Here is a 22,279-nt window from a genome sequence, read left to right as displayed (position 1 = left end):
TGTGACACCACTAATTTTCGATCACTTTATTTATTAATTTATTTTCCCTTGTAGTAATTTAAAAGCAAGCAAGGCAGACTGAGGAGAGCTGCTTCTTTACAGTGAAGTAGGAGACATCTTGTTTCCAGCAGGAAAACTTTAGAAATGAACAACATTTGTATATTCAGAGCTTCTACATCAAACACTGTTTGTATCTAGCTTAATACATGTCTGGGGGGGGGATCTTTAATAATAAAATAACACTGTAATATTGAGCACTCAAAATATTAATACACTCATTGAGTTACGTAATCAGCTGCCATGTTCACATAAACCTGTAATCAGACATAATATAACCTCACACTGACACAGTCCAACATCACTGCAATTGGCAGAACTGTATCAGGGTTTAGCCTTCAAGCAGCAAAGTAGGTGCAAGCAAGTCTTGTTAGATTATCTCAGACAGTCTAACTTACACACACTCTTATGATGCACACATACACACACACACTCGCGTGCATACACTGACCGTCCTAATCACCAATTCTCCATAGGCAGACATGAGATATTAGGAGGTCTTAAATTTATCTTGTTCCTTTGGTTGGTTGATATTTTCTTCCTCTGAGACATGTTTAATCTCCCTGAAAAGACACAGAAGGGAGACTAAGTGGTTTGCAGTGGAGGCTTGAGAGAGGAGGCAGTGGCAGCACTTGCGGCCAGTCCCTATCTTCCTCTCCAAGGACATGAATGGTTCCTTTTTTTTCTGGGGCAGTAAAATTTGGATAGCAATACGTTTTTGGTTCCTGTGTACTCAAAATGGATAGATATCTTGTGCTATTGGTGGTTTAATTGTCACGCAAATGAATTTGAAATGTCACCAGTCATGTCAACATGTTGGAATAGATCCAGGAATTACCGGCTTAATTTGGTGGAGGGGTTTGTTTACCACCATAACCTCGGAGCTGTGTTGTCAGGTGCAATAGCTCCTAGCAGTGTCACCAAAGGGAATTTCAAGTTTAGGGTTAGGCTAAGGCTAAGAGCTCTTTGTTCCGTAAAGCGTGTCAGCATACTGGATGAGGAAACATTTTCGTCCCAGTTCTTGACTTGTGTAGTTCTAATCCAGTCATTTTTAAGTACTGCGCTGTGATCTAAGGTGTTTCTAGCATTAATGAATAACAAGCCTTTCCATGCATTCATTTTCAGTAGTGCTGAGCTGTAATCTCACTACCTTGAGATCTAGCTATTTGATAATTAAGAACTGCTGTGCTGAGGCAGACTAGTTTGACTTGGCACTGAAAATATTTCCTGTCCTCCTATAAGCACAATTGTTAATGAGGCTATGTTTTATCGGAAAGGAATTTTTATTTTATAATTTTTGGAACATGCATCTTAGTCCAAGGAATGCTTGGGTAGACGGTAATAAACAGCATGTGTGCCGACATACTGGGAGATTCTCCAATAAAAATAATCTGTGTAAACGAACGATGTTTCTCTTTCTCCATTTCTTTTTTGTTGCTTTTAGTTATGCCAGTACTAATGTCCATTCATTGGATGGATAACAGTTAAACATTTAGCAGGATTTAATGACTGAAATGGAATATAATTATATTAGTGTATAATCACCTGAAAATAAGAATTTACCTTTTTACCTTAGAATTAGCCGTTTTTATCTACAGACGTTCACTTTTTTTTGCATGCTGTGTGGCCACTGTTTCATCATAAATTTGAGTATGAAGTAAAAACCACTACTAACAATGCTATGTTGTAACAGTTGAACTATCAGAACTTTCAGTGCAACTTAACTAATGTTGGCTTCAGACTAAATAATATTTTTGTCTGTATAGAGGTGTCAGTTTAGGTGATTATAGAGTCATAAATTCTTGGCAGAGAGACATGACAGACTACATGTTGGTGCCTGACCAATCATTGCTCGCTGTCTTTTACAATAGATGTAACTTGAAGAAGGTTCTAGGGACGGACTTCCGTCAAGAAGTATATAATCAAACAATGCCGTCTGAAAAAGTGCGTATGATGCAGGCTGTCTTGAGTATGGAGAACCCTAAAAAAGATAGAGAATCCCTCTGTTCCACCTAGCCACACAAATGTCACCGTGTTCGCTATGTTTACCGAAGAGCGCTCTGCGCTCCTATTGGTCAATTGGTTTGGAACACGTCATGGAATTTGTTGGGGAATGCAAAAAAAAATGTCTAACCCGCTATTCTTTCTGTCAGGACGTTGTGAGGCGTCCCAGATGCACTTTTGGTTGTCTTTCAATATAATACACTACATGGGATAAAATAATCAACTGTCCAAGGCCCATTTTCCATACATCTGTCGAGTTGGGCTATTACCAGGCTGGTATCGTGTAGGGGGAGAACGACAATGATAACTTGTGATTTAAAGTAAGAGACCTAAAAGAGACTTATTAAAAAAGAAAACTGCTATACCTTATAATAAAGTCCACTTACTTGACTGAGTACGTTGCGCTCACTATAGGACTGTCTACCTCATGTCAAAAAACAATATATTTGGGTTTTGAGCTGTTTGTTGGCCAAAAGAAGCATCACCTTGGGATCTGGGACATTGGGCATTGTTTACTATTTTCTTACAGTCTGTATACTAAATGCTTAATGGATTAACAGAAAAATAACCAATAAAATAATCCTGTCCTGCATTTAAGAATCAGTATGTTGACAGATTAAATTGCTTATTTGAGTAGTCTAGATGCTGGAGATAATATCACACTCCTCTGCTGAAAAGGTGAACTCATAACATGTTAGCTCATTGCAGAGATCACAAAGCACCTTGTTCAAGGTTAAGACATGGTCAAGCAAGCAAGGAAGGCAGAGATGAGAGATGAGCTGTCAGTATCAGGAGCTCATACGAGTCAGTCTTGCTGCTCGCCTTCACCGCTTCTCTTTGTTCTTGTGTGCGCACCACTGTCCGGACACCATCACTCCCTCTCAGACGAGGAGAGTGGCTGACATGAAAGGTAGGCTCACAAGACCTGGGTGAGAGATCAAAAGCTGGAGTGGGCAATAGTCCACAAAGCAAGCATCTCCACAGAGCACATAGAGGAGTCCTGGTCTTAACAGCCTGCCTTTTGATTATCAGACTCTTGCCAGTCATACAGGCAGACATCATTACCATACCACAAGTTCTCCCTCTGCTTTTATTTGCCTTTGACTGTAAATGCCAAAGAAGGTCCTTTTTGTTGTTTTTGTACATTCATGTGTTAAGCTCTGCTGGTTTTCTTTTATTTAGTATTCTGTACATGTGGGTTGCTTATTTTGTTATTAAAGGGCAACAGTTTTCTGTTGTCAGTGATATGTTTATAATACATCACCATCAAGCTGTCATCCTTTTCTGATCCAGTAATGTTAAAGTGATATTGAATTTCAGCCTTATAGGAACACTATAAATGATACTGAGTACACAAAATATAACTTTCATAGGAGTGTGTCATTTGGAAAGTATGTCCAGCTGTAACCTCAAAACGGGACTAAAAATTTCTCAAAATCAGCCCACTGGGAGTTGGAATGTGGTCAGTTACAGTTTAAATGGCCATTTTGTTTTTGAAGATGTCAGATATGGATTCAGCATCCTCAATAATCCCCCAAACCACTCCTATACTGGCCAAGTAGTGAAATATGAAATATTGTCCATGTAAGTGATTATGCTTATTAATGCTAACTATGCTATTTGCCAATTAGCATCTGGCTAGGCTTTCTAAATGCTGGGGACGCATACTGTACATTTCTAACATTTTAACATCCCCTATTATATCCACTTTTATATGAGGAATAATAGTTACATAACGACCAGTCTGAAATGGATTCAAATTAACACATGTGGAACAGAAATGGTGGTGTTGATGAAGGGGTACTTGAGTTCATTGGACTCAGCTGTGGGGGTACGTTTTACAAAAAAGGTCGGGAACCACAGCCTTAAAAGAAAGTAGCTGAATATGATTTTGAGCTCATATGTTTTTATGAGGGCTTTTAAAAACAACAAACATGTTAAGATTTATATTTAAATTGATTTATAAAAAAGGAAATCTCATAAAAGAACCATTTGTGATATTTTACTCCAATTGGGGTTGGTAAAAATAAGAACTTTTGACAAGTAACTATAGCCAAAATAATTTATCCATATTGAATTTCCTAGGGGCTGATTTCTATTAGGGCCGGGCGATATGGCTTAAAAATAAAATCTCCGATTTTTTCACACCAAACCTGATTTACGATTTTAATAGATTTTTTTGTAGACTGTTTTTTAGCGGGTGTTTGTGGGCTGCGGTCCTGTATATCTCGCAGAGAGCATCATGCCTCTGCTTGAGGTGCTGGAATAAATTGGTCGTACTGCTACCTTTGGTTGCAACAGCTTTCAAACAAACTTTGCAGTGGGTCGTGGTTTGTTTGCTGTCAGACGCCACAAAACCAAACCAGTTCCAAACAACCGACGAAACTGTGTCTTTTTTGGGGACGAGCTCATCCTGGCTTGCTGCCGTGTTGTGTTTATCTGTGGAGAGGCGGGGGGAGGGGTCAGCGCACTCTGACCTACGGGAGCCCAAAGGGAGCGCCGGTGTTGTGGAAGTTCAAGAGAAAACCGTTTTTAACTAAAAATAAATCGTGTTTAACTACGAATTCCAATTAATCGACAAAATCGATTTATCGCCCAGCCCTAATTTCTATAGTGTTGATAAGAACTTTGGATGTGAACAAATAACATAATCTCAAATGCAATGATAATGGCCTGGCTATACAGTTTTCAGATTGAGTTCAGTTAAGTACCATAGAAGACTTAAAAATACCAGTAAAGTTTACACTTGAAAAACTGGAACTTTGTTAGAATTCTTGTTTAAAACATTAATTTAAACAATTTATTAACCAACTTGTTGCTGAGCCAACACAAAGTGTATCAGTAAGATGTTGCTCCACCACAAGCCTCCACAACATCTAAAGCACTCCTTGTCATAGATTCTCCAAGTGTGTGGAACGATAGAGATGAAAGATATTCCCTCAATTACTGTTTTGATGTTGGAAATGAAGGATGCTGTCTAACACGTCGCTCCAAGATTTCCCATAGTTGTAGTTAGGTTCAGATCTGGTGACTATGCAGGCCATAGCATATGATCAACATCATCTTCATACTCATCAAACCATTCAGTGACCATTTTTTCCTGTATGGAAGCATCTGCATTCATTATGTTTCTCCACTCATTTATTCATATTTTTATTTTAATCTGTCACCATTATTCTTGGGTATGTAGCTATAGATAGGTGATTAGTAGGAGGCTGCTGTCAGAATAACAGATGGCTGGTTCATTTATGTGAGGTGCTCATCACTTGTCTTTTCATCTCATGGAAAAACAACCCCCCCTGCATTACCTTATTCTATGTCTTTCCACATATAATTTCATATTCTCACTGCTGGATGCATCCATACCGTAGCCGGTTAGCCTCCATTGAAGGCAAGCCAACAATTCTTTCTATTAAATCTCAATACAGTTAAAAGTACTTCTCTTGGTACAGTCAACTCTACCTTGCCCCTTCTTTTTTTTCTTGCCAAGCTTGTCATTTCTGACAAGGATAATCTTTCCTTCGGGGATTATGAAGCTATCCTGTAGTCATCACTTTTTGTCAGCTTAGCTCATATTAGCCAGCAACCCGTAGCTTAACGGGCTGAGCTTTGTATCGCAGTTCAAAAGGAACACCGAAGATTTGTGCCACGGTTCAGCCATAAGTCAGTTAAACCAGCATGGCGGTCGTTCACAACCCCCAGTTCCACGGTTCAAAGCCCAATCAGTGAGGATGAAGCGCCCAACTGTTGCCAGAGGTATTCCAGTAATACCTTTCTTTAGGAAAATAAACGTTGAGTGGAGCTATATTGGTGCTAGCAGGACATGGCCTCTTGCCCTTGCCACATACTGCGGAAGAAGATGGAGGTAGAAATAGGCAGTAGTTATAGTCACATCTTAGGTAGTTACATTCTAAGTAGTTCTTCCGTTTTGAAGGTCAGGACGAAGTCCAGCTGTGACTTAATAGCCCCTGTGGAATAATCAGCAGCTTGATTGGTGTATCCTGCCTTTGAGTTGATCTCAAGAAAAAAAACAGTGTCCTGTAAAAACTGAATACCCCCACCAGCCTCTGAGAGCAGAGTTCAAAATTAGTGATTCACCATGACACACAGCAAATGGTCTCTCAATCAGAAGAGGACATGCACCTACCAAACAAAGTGTAGAGCTGAATAAACAACTCAGTCTGCCCCAGTGTTTGCTTTCAATGGGCTCCCCGACTCCCCAGTGTGGCACACAGTGACGGGCATGCAGAACATTGAGCTTTTGATTTGTGAGTCTTTCCCAATGCTCAAAAAGCCCGAAGGCTGGTTGACTGAATTAGGAGTTGGAGTGTTATCTCCCCAACGGAGGCAGAGTACTGATTGCTGCCCTCATTGGTAGTAGAGAGCACGTCTGCCTGGTGTAATAGCTGCCATAGAAACCGCATCAGCCAAGTAATTGTTTAGGCAACCTCAGAAAATTAAGAGGACAACATTAAAATTATTTCGCTTGGCTTCTTCTTGCTTAATTTTTTTTAATCAAATGTTCAATTTGTGGTGCTGCAGTGTCACAGTAGATTGACAGCTTTTGACCAGAGTAGACAAGCTCTATTTTCAGTTTTTTTGTGTTTTGTACTTGATTCCCAGAGTTTTAGAGAAAACACAGGGTTATATGTACTATACAGTAGAGTCAGCAATATTGACAGTACAGCAATGCTAGTATGTCTCCGGATGCTGATTGGTTTCAGTTTTATCCCTAAATTGTGTTGTAGCTTTCCAAGAAAAGCTCTCAGAGCATCCTTTTGTTCTGTTGGTTTTAAACATAAAGGCAGAAGTCCAACCACAAAAACAGATTGCTCAACAGAGACAATGTTTCCATCTCATTGCTTTGTGTTGTTACCTCAGTTACCAGTGAAGGGATAAACAAATATATGGCAGAGCAAGAGGTCCATGCAGTCATCTCTTCGCATTCAGTTTTCAGGATTGATGGATTATGTCATCCGATTGATGTCACTCAAGACAGCAGAATGTTTCTTGAATGTGAATTTTTGTGGAATGACTTCCAGAAAGTAGAAAACTTGCAGCTGAATAGTCATAGTTTGTGACTGACGTGCTACATGTAAGATGTAATAAACACAATTCATGTGGGTTGCATAGTTATTCACAGTTATTTATTGTTGACACACTTATGTTATTATCTGGTTTCCAGTATATTTTTTTCCCCAGTTTATTACAAATTTTGAAAAGGAAAAATGGGCAGTGTGCGGATCTGAGAGACTTTGACAAGGGCCACATTGTGATGGCTAGACGACTGGGTCAGAGCATCTCCAAACCTGCAGCTCTTGTGGGGTGTTCCCGGTCTGCAGAGGTCAGTACCTATCAGAAGTGCTCCAAGGAAGGAAAAGAACCAGAGAAAGGGTCATGGGGGGGGCCAAGGCTCATTGATGCACGTGGGGAGTGAAGGCTGACCCGTGTGGTCCGATCCAACAGACGAGCTACTGTACCTTAAACTGCTGAAACAGTTAATGCTGGTTCTGATAGAAAGGTGTCAGAACACACAGTGAATCACAGTCTGTTGGTATGGGACTGCAGAACATTATTAGCACCAGGGTGGCCGGTTGAGCCTAACGTTATAGGTGTATATATGTCACTTTTATGTTTTAACCATCTTCAAAATGTGCTTGTCTTAACACAACACTAAGCCTGCCTTACAAGCTGAGATTGGGGAGTTGAAAGACATGTACTAGGGTATGGTTGAATCAAAGATGCCATCAAGTTGTAATATGGGAAATGTTGGGTCTGGTGTTTTCGGAGCTTGACCTATTCTTGGGACTAAAAAGTCAAAATCTTGGCCTCTGCTGCCTTAAATCTGACCGGTCTGTTTTTAAATACCATACTTATTAGTCATTGGTGCAGCCCCCTTGCAAATTAATTAAATCAAATATTTAAATGCTGCAGCCTAAACAGAATGATTACAGTATTACTTTGAAAAGGATTAAACATTTTTGAAAGTGTGTGTAAGTAATTTTTACATAATAGATAACCAGTAAATAAGTTGTTTTTTGAGAATCCCCAAAATCTGATTTTGAGGTTTTCAAGTGTTTTTAGCTTTAGCCACTGACCGATATGAACTGTCAGGTCATTGGCCTATATTCCTTCTGCTTCTTGGAGGGTAGCGACAGGCCGTATCGTCCAGGCCACTGCCTTTTATGAGAGGCAGTGACATGCACGATAGGATGACTGATATTGTCTTTAATTAACAATGTAGCTAATATTGCTAAACTGGCAATTCCAATCTGTTTCCAGGATGTTACGGCGTGGATGGTGAGAGCGACTCCATCATGAGCTCCGCCTCAGAGAATTCGACAGAACCTTGGTTCTGTGATGCCTGTAAGAATGGAGTGACTCCCAGCTGTGAGCTGTGCCCAAACCAGGATGGCATCTTCAAAGAGACGGACGCCGGGAGGTGGGATACAGTAGCGCACTGACCCGGTGGTCACTTGCCATTTACGAGAGGCAGCCAGTGGAACGTGTTCAGAAACAAAATAACGCCTCAGTTAATGACCTTAGCTGGTTGAAATGCTGAAGGCAATATATGTACAAGCTAAATTGTACATATATTCAGCAGTGGAAAAAAGAGGAAGTTGGATTAAGGAGGAGAGAGAGAGAGAGAGAGAGAGAACTGGTAGAGGAATGAGAGATGGGGATGGAGGGAAGAGAACAGATAGAGAAAGAAAAGGAGTGAGAGAAAAGAGTGTGTTATGTGAAGCGTGGAGACTTCAGCCACGTTATCGCTGATAGTGCTCCTCAGCCAGGCTGCGCCCGAATTTACTACTTCACTAGAGCATGAAAAACACAGCAAATTAAACTGTGAAGCTGTTGCTTGCTAGAGATGGATATCTTTATATTGGACTTCGGATTCTCTTCCCTAAAGTCCGCATTTGAAATTGTGTCACACCAAACTGTAGCTAGAGTCTGGGGCTACATAAATCTATGAATCCATTTCTTTTTGAAGTGTCTGAGCAACTCACTGCAGCCAATTTCATGATATTAAGTTTCTTATTGTCTGCTGTAATTCACTACACTAAATGCAAAAATAACCACAGCCATAGATTTTAATCAATTCGGTGGTGTTTCTTGAAATCAGTGACCAGAAATCAGTACATTTTAAATGTCACCTTTTAAAAACTACTTTACAGGTCTACGAAATCTAAATTTTCTGGTCATGGTTTGCATACAAATGTGTTGTAGTCTGTTCTGTTTCTCTTCAACAAACCAGTTTATCAGCCTGTTTGCTTTTCTTCCTCTCTGTTTTCAGATGGGTGCATGTGGTTTGTGCACTTTACGTTCCCGGAGTTGCATTTGGAGACATCGATAAACTACGACCAGTAACACTCACAGAGATGAATTATTCCAAATATGGAGCCAAGGCAAGTGCTCTCTTTTTTTCTTTTTTTCCTTTTTTCCTTTTTTTTTTTACATATTGATGGTGGTTGGTTTAATGTTGATTTAGGTTTTACTGGCATGTTAAACATCCTGCTGGAGCCGCTTTTTAAGATGCTCTTTTTGATTAGTCTATCCCGAATGTATATCCAAATATATAATTATGTTTCATCGTCATTCCTTCTTAGTTATTGTCCACTAGAACGAGAAAATACTATTCTACAATGAACTCTTGTTTGAAGAATAAGTTGAAGTTGGACTGTTGGTCAAAAAGTTAAAGATGAAAGCAGTGGAATTGTCAGTTCAAGTGTAAGCAATGAAAACATTTGAGCTGTCATTTTAAGAAGTGATGAAAGCACCTAAAATGTCAGTTGAAGTCAAATTTAAGTGTCTCAGTCGAGGTGCCTGTTGATTACGCAGCTGTGAAAACAGTTGCTGTGTACACTGTTGAAATTAGGGATGGGACGATATACAATATCATTGCATATCACGATAAAAACACTATTTATTGTGGTGAATTTCCAATATCATGATAATTGTGATTCGGGATAATCGTGAATATCCTCACATGAGTCTGTCTTGTTCTCCAGCATACAGTCCTATGTTGATTTCCGGTTTTATTTTGAACAAGGGGACTAGCACTGCATCTTTCCAGTCATTCCAAAATCCTAAACCTGTCACAATAGCTGAAGGCAAAAAAAAAAACAGTTCAACCGGGTGTGTGGTAATAGTATAGATTCCAAAATAAAGAACAGGGAGATGAGGTTCCTATCTGTGATGCTATAAATTATGTGTTTCTAAACTAAATGTAGGGTAAAGTGATTCCAGCATGTTTTGGTGCAACTTTAAAGGGAGGAAGTATATTTTCATGATTATTGTGATAATACAGTGTATCGCAGTTATTTTGGTCACGATAATCGTGACATTAAAGTTTCATATCGTCCCATGCCCAGACCAGTATGTTGAGTAGTGACATGTTCAAAACCCTGCAGACATGTCTTAGAAACGCATCTATCAGTGTATTCTGACTGTATTGTATCTTAAAATATGTCCAGATAAACTCATAATTAACACTCATTCAGATAATACTGGTACTTTAAATGTGTAAGAAGTGAAAGCTGGGGGAATTGTCAGTTGACATATAAACACTGAAAGTAGCTGAAGTGTCAGTTCAAGTATAAGCAGTGAAAACACATGCAACAATGAAAACAGTTGAACTGTCATTTAAAGTCCAGGTGAAATGAAAAATGACTTTTTAACCCTTATAACCCATCAAAATGTGACGTGTTCTTATGTAAGCTGGAACTAACCAATTCCACCAATAATATTCAACTTTTAGCAATACAAAGTGCAAATTGATTAGACCAACTACCTGAGCTGAGTTTTCTGCAGATTAACAATACTTTAGCCTGTGTTTCATTGTTAATGAAATTGTGGCCCTCCATGGGAAAAGGCTTTATACAGACAGAGAGGAGAGAATAGAGATGGAGACCACAATGTGACGTGGGCGGCTGTGGCGCAGAGGCAGAGCGGGTCGTCCCCTAATCGGAAGGTTGTTGGTTCGATCCCACATGTCGAAGAATCCTTGAGCAAGATACTGAACCCCAAATTGCTCCTGATGCTGTGTTTGAATGTGTATGAATGTTAGTTTCTGTTCGATGGGCTTTACCATCACTGAGTGAATGTGTGTGAAAGGGTGAATGTGCCATGTAGTGTAAAAGCACTTTGAGTGGTTTTGAGACTAGAAAAGTGCTATACAGGTTCATTTACGATTCATCAATGTAACGTGGTCGCTACGTATGTATATATATGTATAGAGTCCGGACCGGCGTAGCATTCGAATGTTGATGTTATGAACCAATCTTTGAACTATTTGTTTATTTGCCCTAGTTGTGAAAGCAGTTGAAATGTCAGTTGAGGTGAAAGCATCAACAGCATTGACAGTGACATACTTTTTGGTACTTTAAGCTGCTAAACACCATACCACTGAAAGTCTATTTGGACACTTTGAATGTCGGATAAAATACTTTTTAAAGCCTGGCTCCTAGGGAGAACATAGCACATGCTTTAACATTTTATCCATCCTGTTTTCAGACTTCATACATTGTGTAGTGTAGCTAAAGGAGTTGCCTTTGGTGACTCATGAGAGAAAATGCATTTTGGGGGGTAGATGCATGTCTCTCGCCACCACACAACTGGAAAAACTAATTGCACATATGTGTATAAGAAAGCCACTCATGTGGATGGGCTCACAGAAACCAGTGGTCACTTTCTCCTTGTTGCAGCTCCAACTTGAAGTCTCGCTGTTGTATTCTGTTGCATGCAGGAGTGCAGTTTCTGTGAGGATGCCCGCTTTGCCAGGACTGGTGTGTGCATCAGCTGTGACGCAGGAATGTGTCGCTCCTATTTCCATGTTACCTGTGCACAGAGGGAGGGACTGTTGTCTGAAGCTGCAGCAGAGGAGGTGAGAAAAAAATCTGGATATTCAAACCACAATGCTGTTTTGGAAGGGGTGGAAAAATTCCAGTGAATGAAGTAATATTCAAAAAGTTGAGTTTTTAGACACAAAACATCAAATACATCCCGACTTCTGTCACACCCAGTTGAAAGTTTTTCATTGGTAGATTTACATATGACTTTCAGTGTAACACATCTTTCTGTGTGTAGGACTTTACTCTCTGCAAAGTTCCTTTATTATATTTGGACTCCATACTACTAACAAGCTTGCCAACACCACGAAGCAACCGACGGCAGACTCACACCATGCGGTCAAAACACAGCAAGCCAGACAACCCCTGCTTAGCTTAGCTACAGTTAGCTAGTTGGATGCCCCTGCCTCGCATCGCCCCTTGCTAGTAGAAAGCTATGTACCGTTGCATAATTTATTGTCATGATACATAAGTTAGTGTCGTCGATCACGTTAGCTGGAGAAGTAACTTTTCAAGCTTACTTTAGCCAACTATCATATCCACTCAGATGGAGAGTATTTTGCTAACAATAATGTTAGCAAACAAGCAAGCCAGCTGGGGTTAGCCATGCCAGCTGCAACCCGGCCATGCTTAACAACGTTATCCCTGCAGCACCAGCCGACAGAGCAGCCACAAGCCAGCCAACATTAGCTCTGGGAGTCCGGATGAAGCTAGCTCAACATATTTTTCTACCTTAGCTAGCTAACAATTCGTCTGTGTTAGTACGTTGTTAACATCAGTCAGCTAAAAGCACAATGTGACAAAATATTCCACAAGCTTTGCAGTAATGTTAACTTTGATTTTGGACTTTGGACTATGATGGAGTCTGTGTTGTGGTGGGTGTCAGCCGTTTGCGGATGTTAGCGAACTCCATTTATAAGCTAAACTTAGCTAGTGTTGCACACTGTTGACGCTGTAGGCATCACATACATACATACCTAAAATTCTTTAGAATCTTATTTATGGAGCCTTTAATACATGATTTATATATTATTATTATTATTATTTTACAGAATGACTTTTTGTTTTTTTGAGAGGATAGGACAGGAGTATTAACAATCACTGTGGAATCTGCTGGGCAGTTCATGTACGCACCATCCATCCTCGTCTTTTGCATAATATTAGCATCCAGAGAAATACCTACCCACTGCAAACCACTTCATCCAGTCAATTTTACAGAAAGGCATCTATCAACAAGTCAAACTGTTGATGGCATCCACTGCAACAGGTTAGCCTTAAATGATTCCAGAAGGCCAGCAGCTGGAAAACTGTGGGGACTCGAGGGGACTCGGTTGTAAAATGTCAATGTAGTATAAGTTACTAATTGTGTTGCATTGTTCATGCATGTGTGTTTTTGTTTCCTCAGGATATTGCAGATCCATTTTTTGCGTACTGCAAACAGCACGCAGACCGCTTTGACAGGAAGTGGAAAAGGAAGAATTACCTGGCCTTACAGTCTTACTGTAAGGTCTCTTTGCAGGAGAGAGAGAAACAGCTCACTCCTGAAGCTCAGGTAAGGTTCTTTCATTCATATAAGCTGCAGCATAAACAACTGTCAGACATGTGCTTGTGTGTTTGTAGAAGATTAGGTCTTGGGTCACGATTAGGTTTAGGGCATGAATATAGTAGAGTTAAAATGCAGTTGTTGGTAGTCATTAGAATTGGCATTTTATTTGAATTAATGTCAGTACCCAGTCCCATTTTGGTCTATGAAAGGTGACGTCACAGCCTCTCACAGTCCCCATATTGGATGCATTAGTGCTGACTGCTGAGTATCTAAGAACATTTCTGCCACTACAGCAAACACACAAAAAACTGCACGAATAGAGGACGTCACCAAACCCAGAGTTAAATTCTATCTTATTCCTTTCAGCAAGCATCAGATTTGTTTCTGGATATCAGCTATTAAAAGGACTGTGGCAGGGGAGAAAACCACAGAAGAAGAGACTGGTGGTTAAACTAAAAATAGTAAAAAACCCACAGAGTTCCCAAGATTTACAGTGATCATGTTATAAATGATAACTTTCAGTTAACTTTAGATGTTGTTAGTATAAATAACATAAATATAGAAATAACAAAATCAGTCGGGTTTATTTCACACACTGACCCTCTTTTCAGTGCAGTTATTGTGAACAGTGCAGTTGAGCCATGTTATGGTCATATGAAGGTGTGATAGTTAGTTGCATTAGCTAATTAAAAAAACAGACAGGGCTCATTGTATGGCATGAACCTGAACTTATATTGATATGGCCAAGAAGTGGACATGTTAGTAGCTGCTTGCTATAAATGTATGATTTAGTTTTTATTAGGGCTATACAATTAATCAAAATATTATCGAAATGGCAATATGGCCAAATGCAATACGGTTGCACTGTTACTGTGAGAAATACAAATTCTGATCCCACTCTTTTCCTGAAATACATTTTTAAGAAAATCGCTATACATTGTAAACTGTGTATTGTGATATCATATCGCTAGATTCTTTCCAATACACACTCAGGGGGTGTCTTAGGGGTCTAAGTAAATGTAAAAAATATTGTATCACGATATTGTCGATTCTCAAAAACCATTGTATCAATTTATGTATTTAAACTCCCAACTGTCTGATAGCAGTGTTATAAAAGTAAACGTTTTTTCAACTCAGATTTTATGCATCTAGTGGTGACAATTTTCCTAAAATTAGATTGAAAGAAAATTGCAACGTGATCGTGATACTCATTATATTGCCAGATTATTGCCGATAAACACCTGAGGAACTAAGCCAGACCATTTAACAACTGATTCAGAAAAATGCAGGTAATCCATCATGTTGAACTTCTTTGTTTCTACGGTAGCCCAAACACTGGCTTTAGATATGGCTGTTTGTTTTTTTCGCTTGTTTCCGTGGCCACTGTAGTTTCTCCTTCATGCTTGGAATGTGAGCTGTATTCAAATTCAATCTGCAACATCAGCGCTACATGCCACTGAACCCTACACACTGGGCCTTTAATGCTACAGACAACAGTGTGCTTCCAGTTTGTCTCAACAGTTGGCAATAAGAGCCAGACCTTATCAGCCAACATCAGTGTTGGACCTCACCAATCCTCTTATGTGTGAATGGGAACAGGTTCCTGCAGCCGGGATCCAACATATGCTGGACAGCCTGAAGAAGAGACTGTTAGAGCAACACATTAATGAACATGGTTTTGGAATCACATGTCCACCTATGCTATATGGGGTAATCCTCAGGTGTCCACACACATTAGAATGTGGGCGTATGTGAACACGTGTGTGTCCCACCTGCAGGCCCGAATCACCACCCGCCTGCAGCAGTACAGGGCGAAAGCAGAGCTGTCCAGGAACACTCGGCCTCAGGCGTGGGTGCCCCGGGAGAAGCTGCCGCGACCTCTGACCTCTAGTGCCTCAGCCATCAGGAAGCTGATGAGGAAGGCGGAGCTGATGGGCATCAGCACTGACATTTTCCCTGTGGACACGTCTGACGCCAACGCCAGCATGGATGGACGCAGGAAACACAAGCAGCCTGCCCTCACAGCAGACTTCGTCAACTACTACCTGGGTGAGGAAATATATATACTCAATATATACACTCAACAAATACACTTCCAACCCATGTATGTCCACACTACTGATCTGATCTAATTTTCAGAGTCAGCAGAGAGCCTTTAACTATTTCCTCTCTATCAGTTATTGTTGTACAACAGTGGAAAGAGACACCTTCATGTCTGATGGGGAAAGGTTTTCTAGATCTGAACTCCTTGTTTACAGTTAGTGAAACTGATGCTTTAGATGGCCATAAATAAACAAGATGCACCAAGTGCAGGAGCCTACAGAGCCCCCAAGGGGTCATTATTAGGGGGAAAAAAACATGAAAATCCATTCCTGTGCATAGATCACTTTATTTATCAAGACTGACTCCTTACGGCAGCACTGCGTAAACAGAATCAAAAGAAAAAATGCGTAGAAAAATCAAATATTCTAAAGTATAATCACATTTTCTTGTATTGAGCAAAAGTCTGCCTGTGGGGTCCAAGCCAATTGTGCCACTGAAAGACTGTAATGGACCTTAAAACTAGACTAACTCAGTTATTTAAGATAGACTTTGTTAAAATAAGTATTTTGGTCACTTTATTGAACTGAATTTAGGATTAAAGATTAAGATTAATAATTCTTCTTTCAAGAAGACCCAATTTCTGGCATAATAAAAATAAGTAACTGTCTTAAATTAAGGCACCAGAAGCATTCTTATTTCTACCATTTTATTAAAACAATGAAAAATTAAACAGCTGCTTCATTTTCAACACTGGGACAAGACTACTTTCTCTTAAACTAGACATTGTGCCAGTGGTCTTACTCTTAAAATAAGGAAAACCCTCTCGTTCCTCTGCTGGGATATTATGCAAACCACTAAACCATTAACTGTTTAAATCTAGCTCAATATGACCTATAATATCAAGTAAAGTTAGACGTATTTTATTAAAACCATATTACTTTCCCGATGCAAAACATGCTTGACAAGATTTTTTTTTTGTTGACAAAAATATGAATTTTCCACAAACAAGGCTTCTTTTTTTTCAATGAGCAGACCAGGTTCCATTCCAGCCCTGGCTCTTTGCTGCATGTCATGGCCCCTCTCTCCCCTGCTTTTCCTGTCCATCTCTCCAGCTCTCACTGGCTAAAACATGATTTAAATAAAGGTATGCATGAGTGTCAAAAACACATGGTTTCAAGTTGTTTTATAGTGGAGGCGCCTCGTCTTAAATAAAGAGCGTGTCCGCTAACATCAGAGGAAATTATTTCATGAAATATAACGCTAGGCTTATTAAACAAACGTTTCCCACCTCCACTAGCGAATGTCCTTGGGGAAACCCTGCATAACCATAGCACTATCAAACCCCCTAACCTCTTTTTGTTTTAAAACAAAGGCAGAGCTTTACTTAAAGAATGGTTCAAATGCTATTCTCATGCAACTTTAGCAAACAGTACACTTGAAATATTTCTTGAATGTGTCAGCCTATATTTCCTTCCCTTCCTCCTCCTATTCTCCTTCAGAGCTGCCTGAGGAAGAGCACTCAGCTTAAAATGTGATATCTGTATGGTTGTATTCTGCCCCATGCACTTATATTCATAGATAAGCAATTAAAGGATCAGTACAATGTTATAGTAAGAAGCTTCTAATCTCTATTTTTTAGATCTGAAGTGCAGGAATGAAGCCTGGTATTGTGATTTTCACTCAGCTAAAAGGGGTTTGGCATGTATCTGCACACTGTATATCTTTAGCTGTTGTACAGGGTGGTTAAGTTATTGTTTCTAATGCTGTGTGAAGGCACTTTCTCTCCAAATAAATTATTAAAGATTATGATTCCAGATGTGTGACACACCATGCTGGTAACCTTGAGAGCACAGTCCATTGGCCTGCAGCAAAGGGCCTATCTGCCATCAGTACGCTCTCTCATGTGCTTTTTTCCTGTATATAGATTGCGATCGTGCTATTGATTTTTGTCCCATTGATATTCAGAGCGGAACATGCGAATGATCCAGATCCAGGACAACATCTCCGAACAGAAGAACTTAAAAGACAAGCTGGAGAGTGAGCAAGAAAAACTGCACTTGGAGTACAACAAGGTGAAGCACGGTCCAGACCCACTAAGAAATGGGTCATTTCTGGTTCACTAAATGTACAAGTGGAGTGCTGACATTATATTATGCTTGGCAGCAATTCCATCACAAATTATTAAACAAAGAATTATCACCTCAGAGTACAACACAGCACTGTGGCATCCCATAATCAAGCTAAGAATATATTGGTAGATAGTGTTTCAGGGTTATTATTGTATGCTTTCACTGGGTAGAGGGCGTGCCACATATCACAGTCCTTACAGCAGCGGCCCGAGTTCAAATCGGGCCCTGGGTCCTTTACTTTATGTCATGCCCTCTTTGCTTCTCCTGAAAATAAAACTGAAGCGGGATGAGCTATAACCATAAACTAAGATTCATATCTATCTGCAGTGTAACAGTGTCTGCAGCAGCAGTGGTGCTGTTTTCAGTCAGTTAAAAGTGCAAAACAGAAGTCAAAGAATTTAGTGAAAGAATGGTTTTTAGGCAAAACAAAATCAATGACTGTATTTCCAGTGGTGGTTGGGAATATTGAATGATTGTTTGATTGAGTAGGGGGCCATCCTACCTTAGTTGTTAGCTCAGTGTTTTTACGGCCAACGTTCAGCCGGGCGTGTACAACTACATCACCACGTTAGATGTTTCCTCACTGTGCTGTGTGATGAAAGCTGAATTCAGTGCGTGCCTTTCTCTCCTCAAACACGCAACCTCTGTAAAGAGACTGCCGCTCCATCTGTCAACATGAGGAAGGGAATACACCAGTTGAGTAAAAGTCACAAGAGTTAATGTTGCGTTCAGTCTTCTGCCGTACGTGTTAAGCGTCATTAATGGAGTGTGTGTTGCTAATTGCACTGTTTGAGCTGCTCTTACACAGCTCTGGCCTTGGAGAAAATGCCAGCAGAGGAGTGTCATTAAGTTTTTCTTTGACTGGTATACTGCAGTAGAGCCCAGCACAAGGTTTACTGGTGACACAAGGCTCAACTCTCAAGTGTTAACGCACAACTGACAAAGAAGCTGTCTTTTTACTCAAACTGTGACCCTTCCTAGTACTACGCTGCCCCTGTGACCATGAGCCAATTAAACCAGAGTTAGGGAGGAGCTTTATCAGATAGCCTTGTGATTGGCTGTGACAAATCAAGAAGGCTCTGTGCTTGTTTTTTCTTTACTGCCTAGATGGTTAGCAAGTCGTGTAACCTTAAAGGACCAGTGTGAATGATTTTAATGGCATCTAGCAGTGAAATGTTATACACTGGACCTTTTTAAATGAGCTAGTAAAAACCAGATCGTCTAGGTTTTCTTCCAGATAAAAGACATTTTTTTTAATATTTTTACATTTTAAATTACAGACATTCGTAATAATGCAAAAATGAACTTGTAGAACATCTGTGTGTGTGTGTGTGTGTGTGTGTGTGTGTGTGTGTGTGTGTGTGTGTGTGTGTGTGTGTGTGTGTGTGTGTGTGTGTGTGTGTGTGTGTGTGTGTGTGTGTGTGTGTGTGTGTTGTGTGTGTTGTGTGTGCTGTGTGTGCTGTGTGTGTGTGTGTGTGTGTGTGAGCTAGAAACAGTGGTGTCCTTGCCTCACGTTGTCTCTTCCCCCCTCTTGTAGCTCTGCGAGTCTCTGGAGGAGCTGCTGAATGTCAATGGAGAGCTGCGAAGTGAAGGCCAGGCCATGTGGACTGTGCTGGGCGGCATCCTGGGCCAGGTACCATCACCGCCATCACTGTTCCTTCACACCGCCTCCCCCCCCCAATCCAAGTTTCCGGAAGACTCCTGTTTATAGATTTCCTTTTTTAGCGTAGCAATGATTTGTGTTGGAGAGTTGTGCAGATTGCGAGTACCAACCCTCATGGCCAGTAGTGGGGTGGTACCGCAGTCTGTAATAACCCCACTGTTTATAAAAATCCTTTCATTTTGCACTAACTGATTGACCTGTCATTTGCCATGAAGTCAGTCCTGAATGTGGGGAAGTAAAAGCTGTCTCCCTCTTCTCGTTACTATGGCAACCAATTGCTAAGATGTGCCACTATGGCTGATGGGTTATTTAATGAGTCTGAACCGCAGTATACAGAAATAGACTGAGATCTTTAGTGTTTTTACTGGAACAGACTAATACTTGAATTTATACACAGGGTTATTGGGAGGGTTTATACAAAGTGTGTACCTAATAGTTTATAGAAGAAGAAGAAGAAGAAGATATATATATACTTTATTAATCCCCTATTGGGGAAATTCTTCCTTTCACTCTTTTTTTGTTCTTACACACACAGGCTGAAATACACACTTCATGCACTTGTGGACATGCAACAGGGAGAGAGATGGTGGATTGATGGGCCGCCGCATTAGCAGCACCCATGAGCAGTTTCTTGGGGTTAGGTTGCCTTGCTCAAGGGTACCTCGGCAGTGCACAGGAGGGGAAACTGGTACCTCTCTAGCTACCAGTCCACACTCCATATTGTGGTATCTGGGATTTGAACCAGCGACCCTCCGGTTCCTAAGCCAAGTTATATAATGATAACACATCTGTCCTCTACTACTTTCTTAACACCACATCTGTCAACAACTGTTCAGTGTAAAATAAATAAAACAGAAATTGTTAATTAAATAATAATAGAGCACAATATATAAATAAACTAAAATAAGGTACATGGTAATTTATGCTACAAACTTATTTTATGCTACACACACAGAACATAATGGGTGGGGTAAACATAAAATGGAAAAAAAAAAAAGTAACTAATAAATACAGTTATTTATACACATACACATATACACCCAGGAAATTATTCTGCAGGTCATCTTTTGAATTTGCATTAGGCTGAATGTAAACAGCGACAACAAGGTAGTGATAATATGGTTTCAGCAAGAGGTTGTGCCAGGGGGATTAGGACTCTTCCAGCTTGATACTTGTTAAACCTTCCCACAGGAGACACACCCAAGATAGCGGTTAAAGGGCATGGGGTCAGGGGGATGTCCAGAACTTCAGAAAGGGAGTTGAAGAAAGACGAGCAGAAGGAATTGAGTTTTGGGCTGGAGAAAATGTATGCGTGTGGTCTGCTGGGGAGAGAGAGCATCTGATACAAGAATCATCCGTGTCAGGAAACAATTTCTTCAGCCTGCCTTTAGTATAGTGGATCCTGTGAACCACTTTAAACTGAATATGGCTCATACCAGCACACGAGCTAGTGGAGGTGATCCTGAGCAGTGACTCTCTCCACCAATCCTTGTCAAGCTCTTTTGTGTCTTTTAGCCATAAAAGAGATTGCGAAGAGGGAAGAAGAATGTAAATTGATCCAATGCTGTTTTGTGATGCTGAGAGAGACATTATATTTTCTAGAAGAGTCTTCTCTGGTAGTTTAGGGAAAGACATAAAGTGAGTTCTTAAAAAATTACGAAGCTGGGAATATCTGAATCGACCACAATTAGCTAGATCAAATTTAGTGACGAGGTTCTCCAAACTACCAAATGTCTCGTCAAAAAAGAGATCACAAAAAGAAACCAGGCCTTTGTTCTTCCAGTAAAAGCTGGGTCTAGTGAAGAAGGTAGAAAGAGATGGTTATTACACATAGGGGTAAGGACAGAGGGGGATTTTAATCCAAAGTGTTGTCTAAACTGTTTCCAGATTTTTAGCGATGAGAGTACAACAGGGTTGCTTGTGTACTGAGAGGGACGTGACGTGAGTGGAGCAAAGAGCAATGCAGAAAGAGAAAATGAAGTGCAAGAGCTGGCTTCTATAATACACCAGTTAGTGTCATTTTTTTAAGCTTTTGGAGGTTAGCGGCCCAGTAGTACAACTGCATATTGGGAAGTGCAAGGCCCCCATTTTGTTTGGGCTTCTGGAGAATTGATATTTGAATCCTGGGGGGCTTGCCTGCCCAGATGTAAGAAGAAAGTATAGTGGTATAAGGTGATTTTAAAAAGTATAGTGGTATAAGGTGATTTTAAAAAAAGGAAGATAGGATGAGTCTGAAAAAGAAAAAGGAATTGAGGTAATACATTTATTTTAATTGTTCCGATTTGACCCACAAATGGAGGAGTGAGAGATGTTTTAAAGCCACTGGGAGATAAGTGAAAAGGTAGTGCATCAGGAGAGATGGATTTGGCTGACTGGTTTACAGGAAAACATACACTCTTTGCAATATTCAGTTTGTAACCTGAAAATACTCCGAAGATCTCTAACAGATTTAGTATTCCATCAACACAATTTACTGGGTCTTGGACGTATAATAATAAATCATCAGCATATAATGCTACTCTGTGTTCAATACCTCCCCTGTTTATGCCTGAGAACAATGTAGAGCCTTTCAGAGCTATAGACAGAGGCTCTATAGCGAGTGCAAAAAGCAACGGAGAAAGGGGGCATCCCTGATGTGTGAGGGGAAAAAGGGGGCGAAATCTCCAAATTAGTTTTGACACTTGCCAATGGAGCAGAATAGAGAAGGTGGATCCATGAGATTAATTTAGGGTCGACATTTTTGGAGGGTTGCAAACAAGTATTGCCATTCCACACGATCAAATGCCTTCTCCGCATCTAATGAAATTACCATTTCAGGATTTGGAGAAGCAGAGGGGGACAGAATTACATTCAGAGGTCTACGTACACTAGATGACAATTGACGGCCCAAAATAAAGCCTGTTTGATCCTCTGATATAATACTAGGGAGGCAGGTCTTAAGTCTGCACGCCAGTATCTTTGCCAGCAGCTTGACGTCATTTTTAAGCAA

General features: G+C 40.3%; 1 protein-coding gene across 4 annotated transcripts in view; it reads left to right on the top strand.

Moving 5' to 3' along the window:
* The window catches only part of phf14 (PHD finger protein 14), a 104,032-nt gene that overhangs the window by 12,987 nt on the left and 68,766 nt on the right, over positions 1-22,279 (top strand). For all 4 annotated transcript variants that reach the window (XM_051415285.1, XM_051415283.1, XM_051415284.1 and 1 more), the window contains exons 5-11: positions 8,344-8,503; positions 9,356-9,467; positions 11,807-11,944; positions 13,315-13,461; positions 15,234-15,504; positions 17,464-17,570; positions 19,165-19,260. In XM_051415285.1, coding sequence (XP_051271245.1) covers positions 8,344-8,503; positions 9,356-9,467; positions 11,807-11,944; positions 13,315-13,461; positions 15,234-15,504; positions 17,464-17,570; positions 19,165-19,260 — 1,031 coding nt within the window. The remainder of the gene's footprint in view (positions 1-8,343; positions 8,504-9,355; positions 9,468-11,806; positions 11,945-13,314; positions 13,462-15,233; positions 15,505-17,463; positions 17,571-19,164; positions 19,261-22,279) is intronic.

The sequence above is a fragment of the Dicentrarchus labrax genome, unplaced genomic scaffold, assembly GCF_905237075.1.
Source record: "Dicentrarchus labrax unplaced genomic scaffold, dlabrax2021, whole genome shotgun sequence".
Taxonomy (NCBI): domain Eukaryota; kingdom Metazoa; phylum Chordata; class Actinopteri; family Moronidae; genus Dicentrarchus; species Dicentrarchus labrax.
The sequence above is the reverse complement of the archived record's forward strand: the minus strand, read 5'-3'. Positions and strand labels throughout refer to the sequence as shown.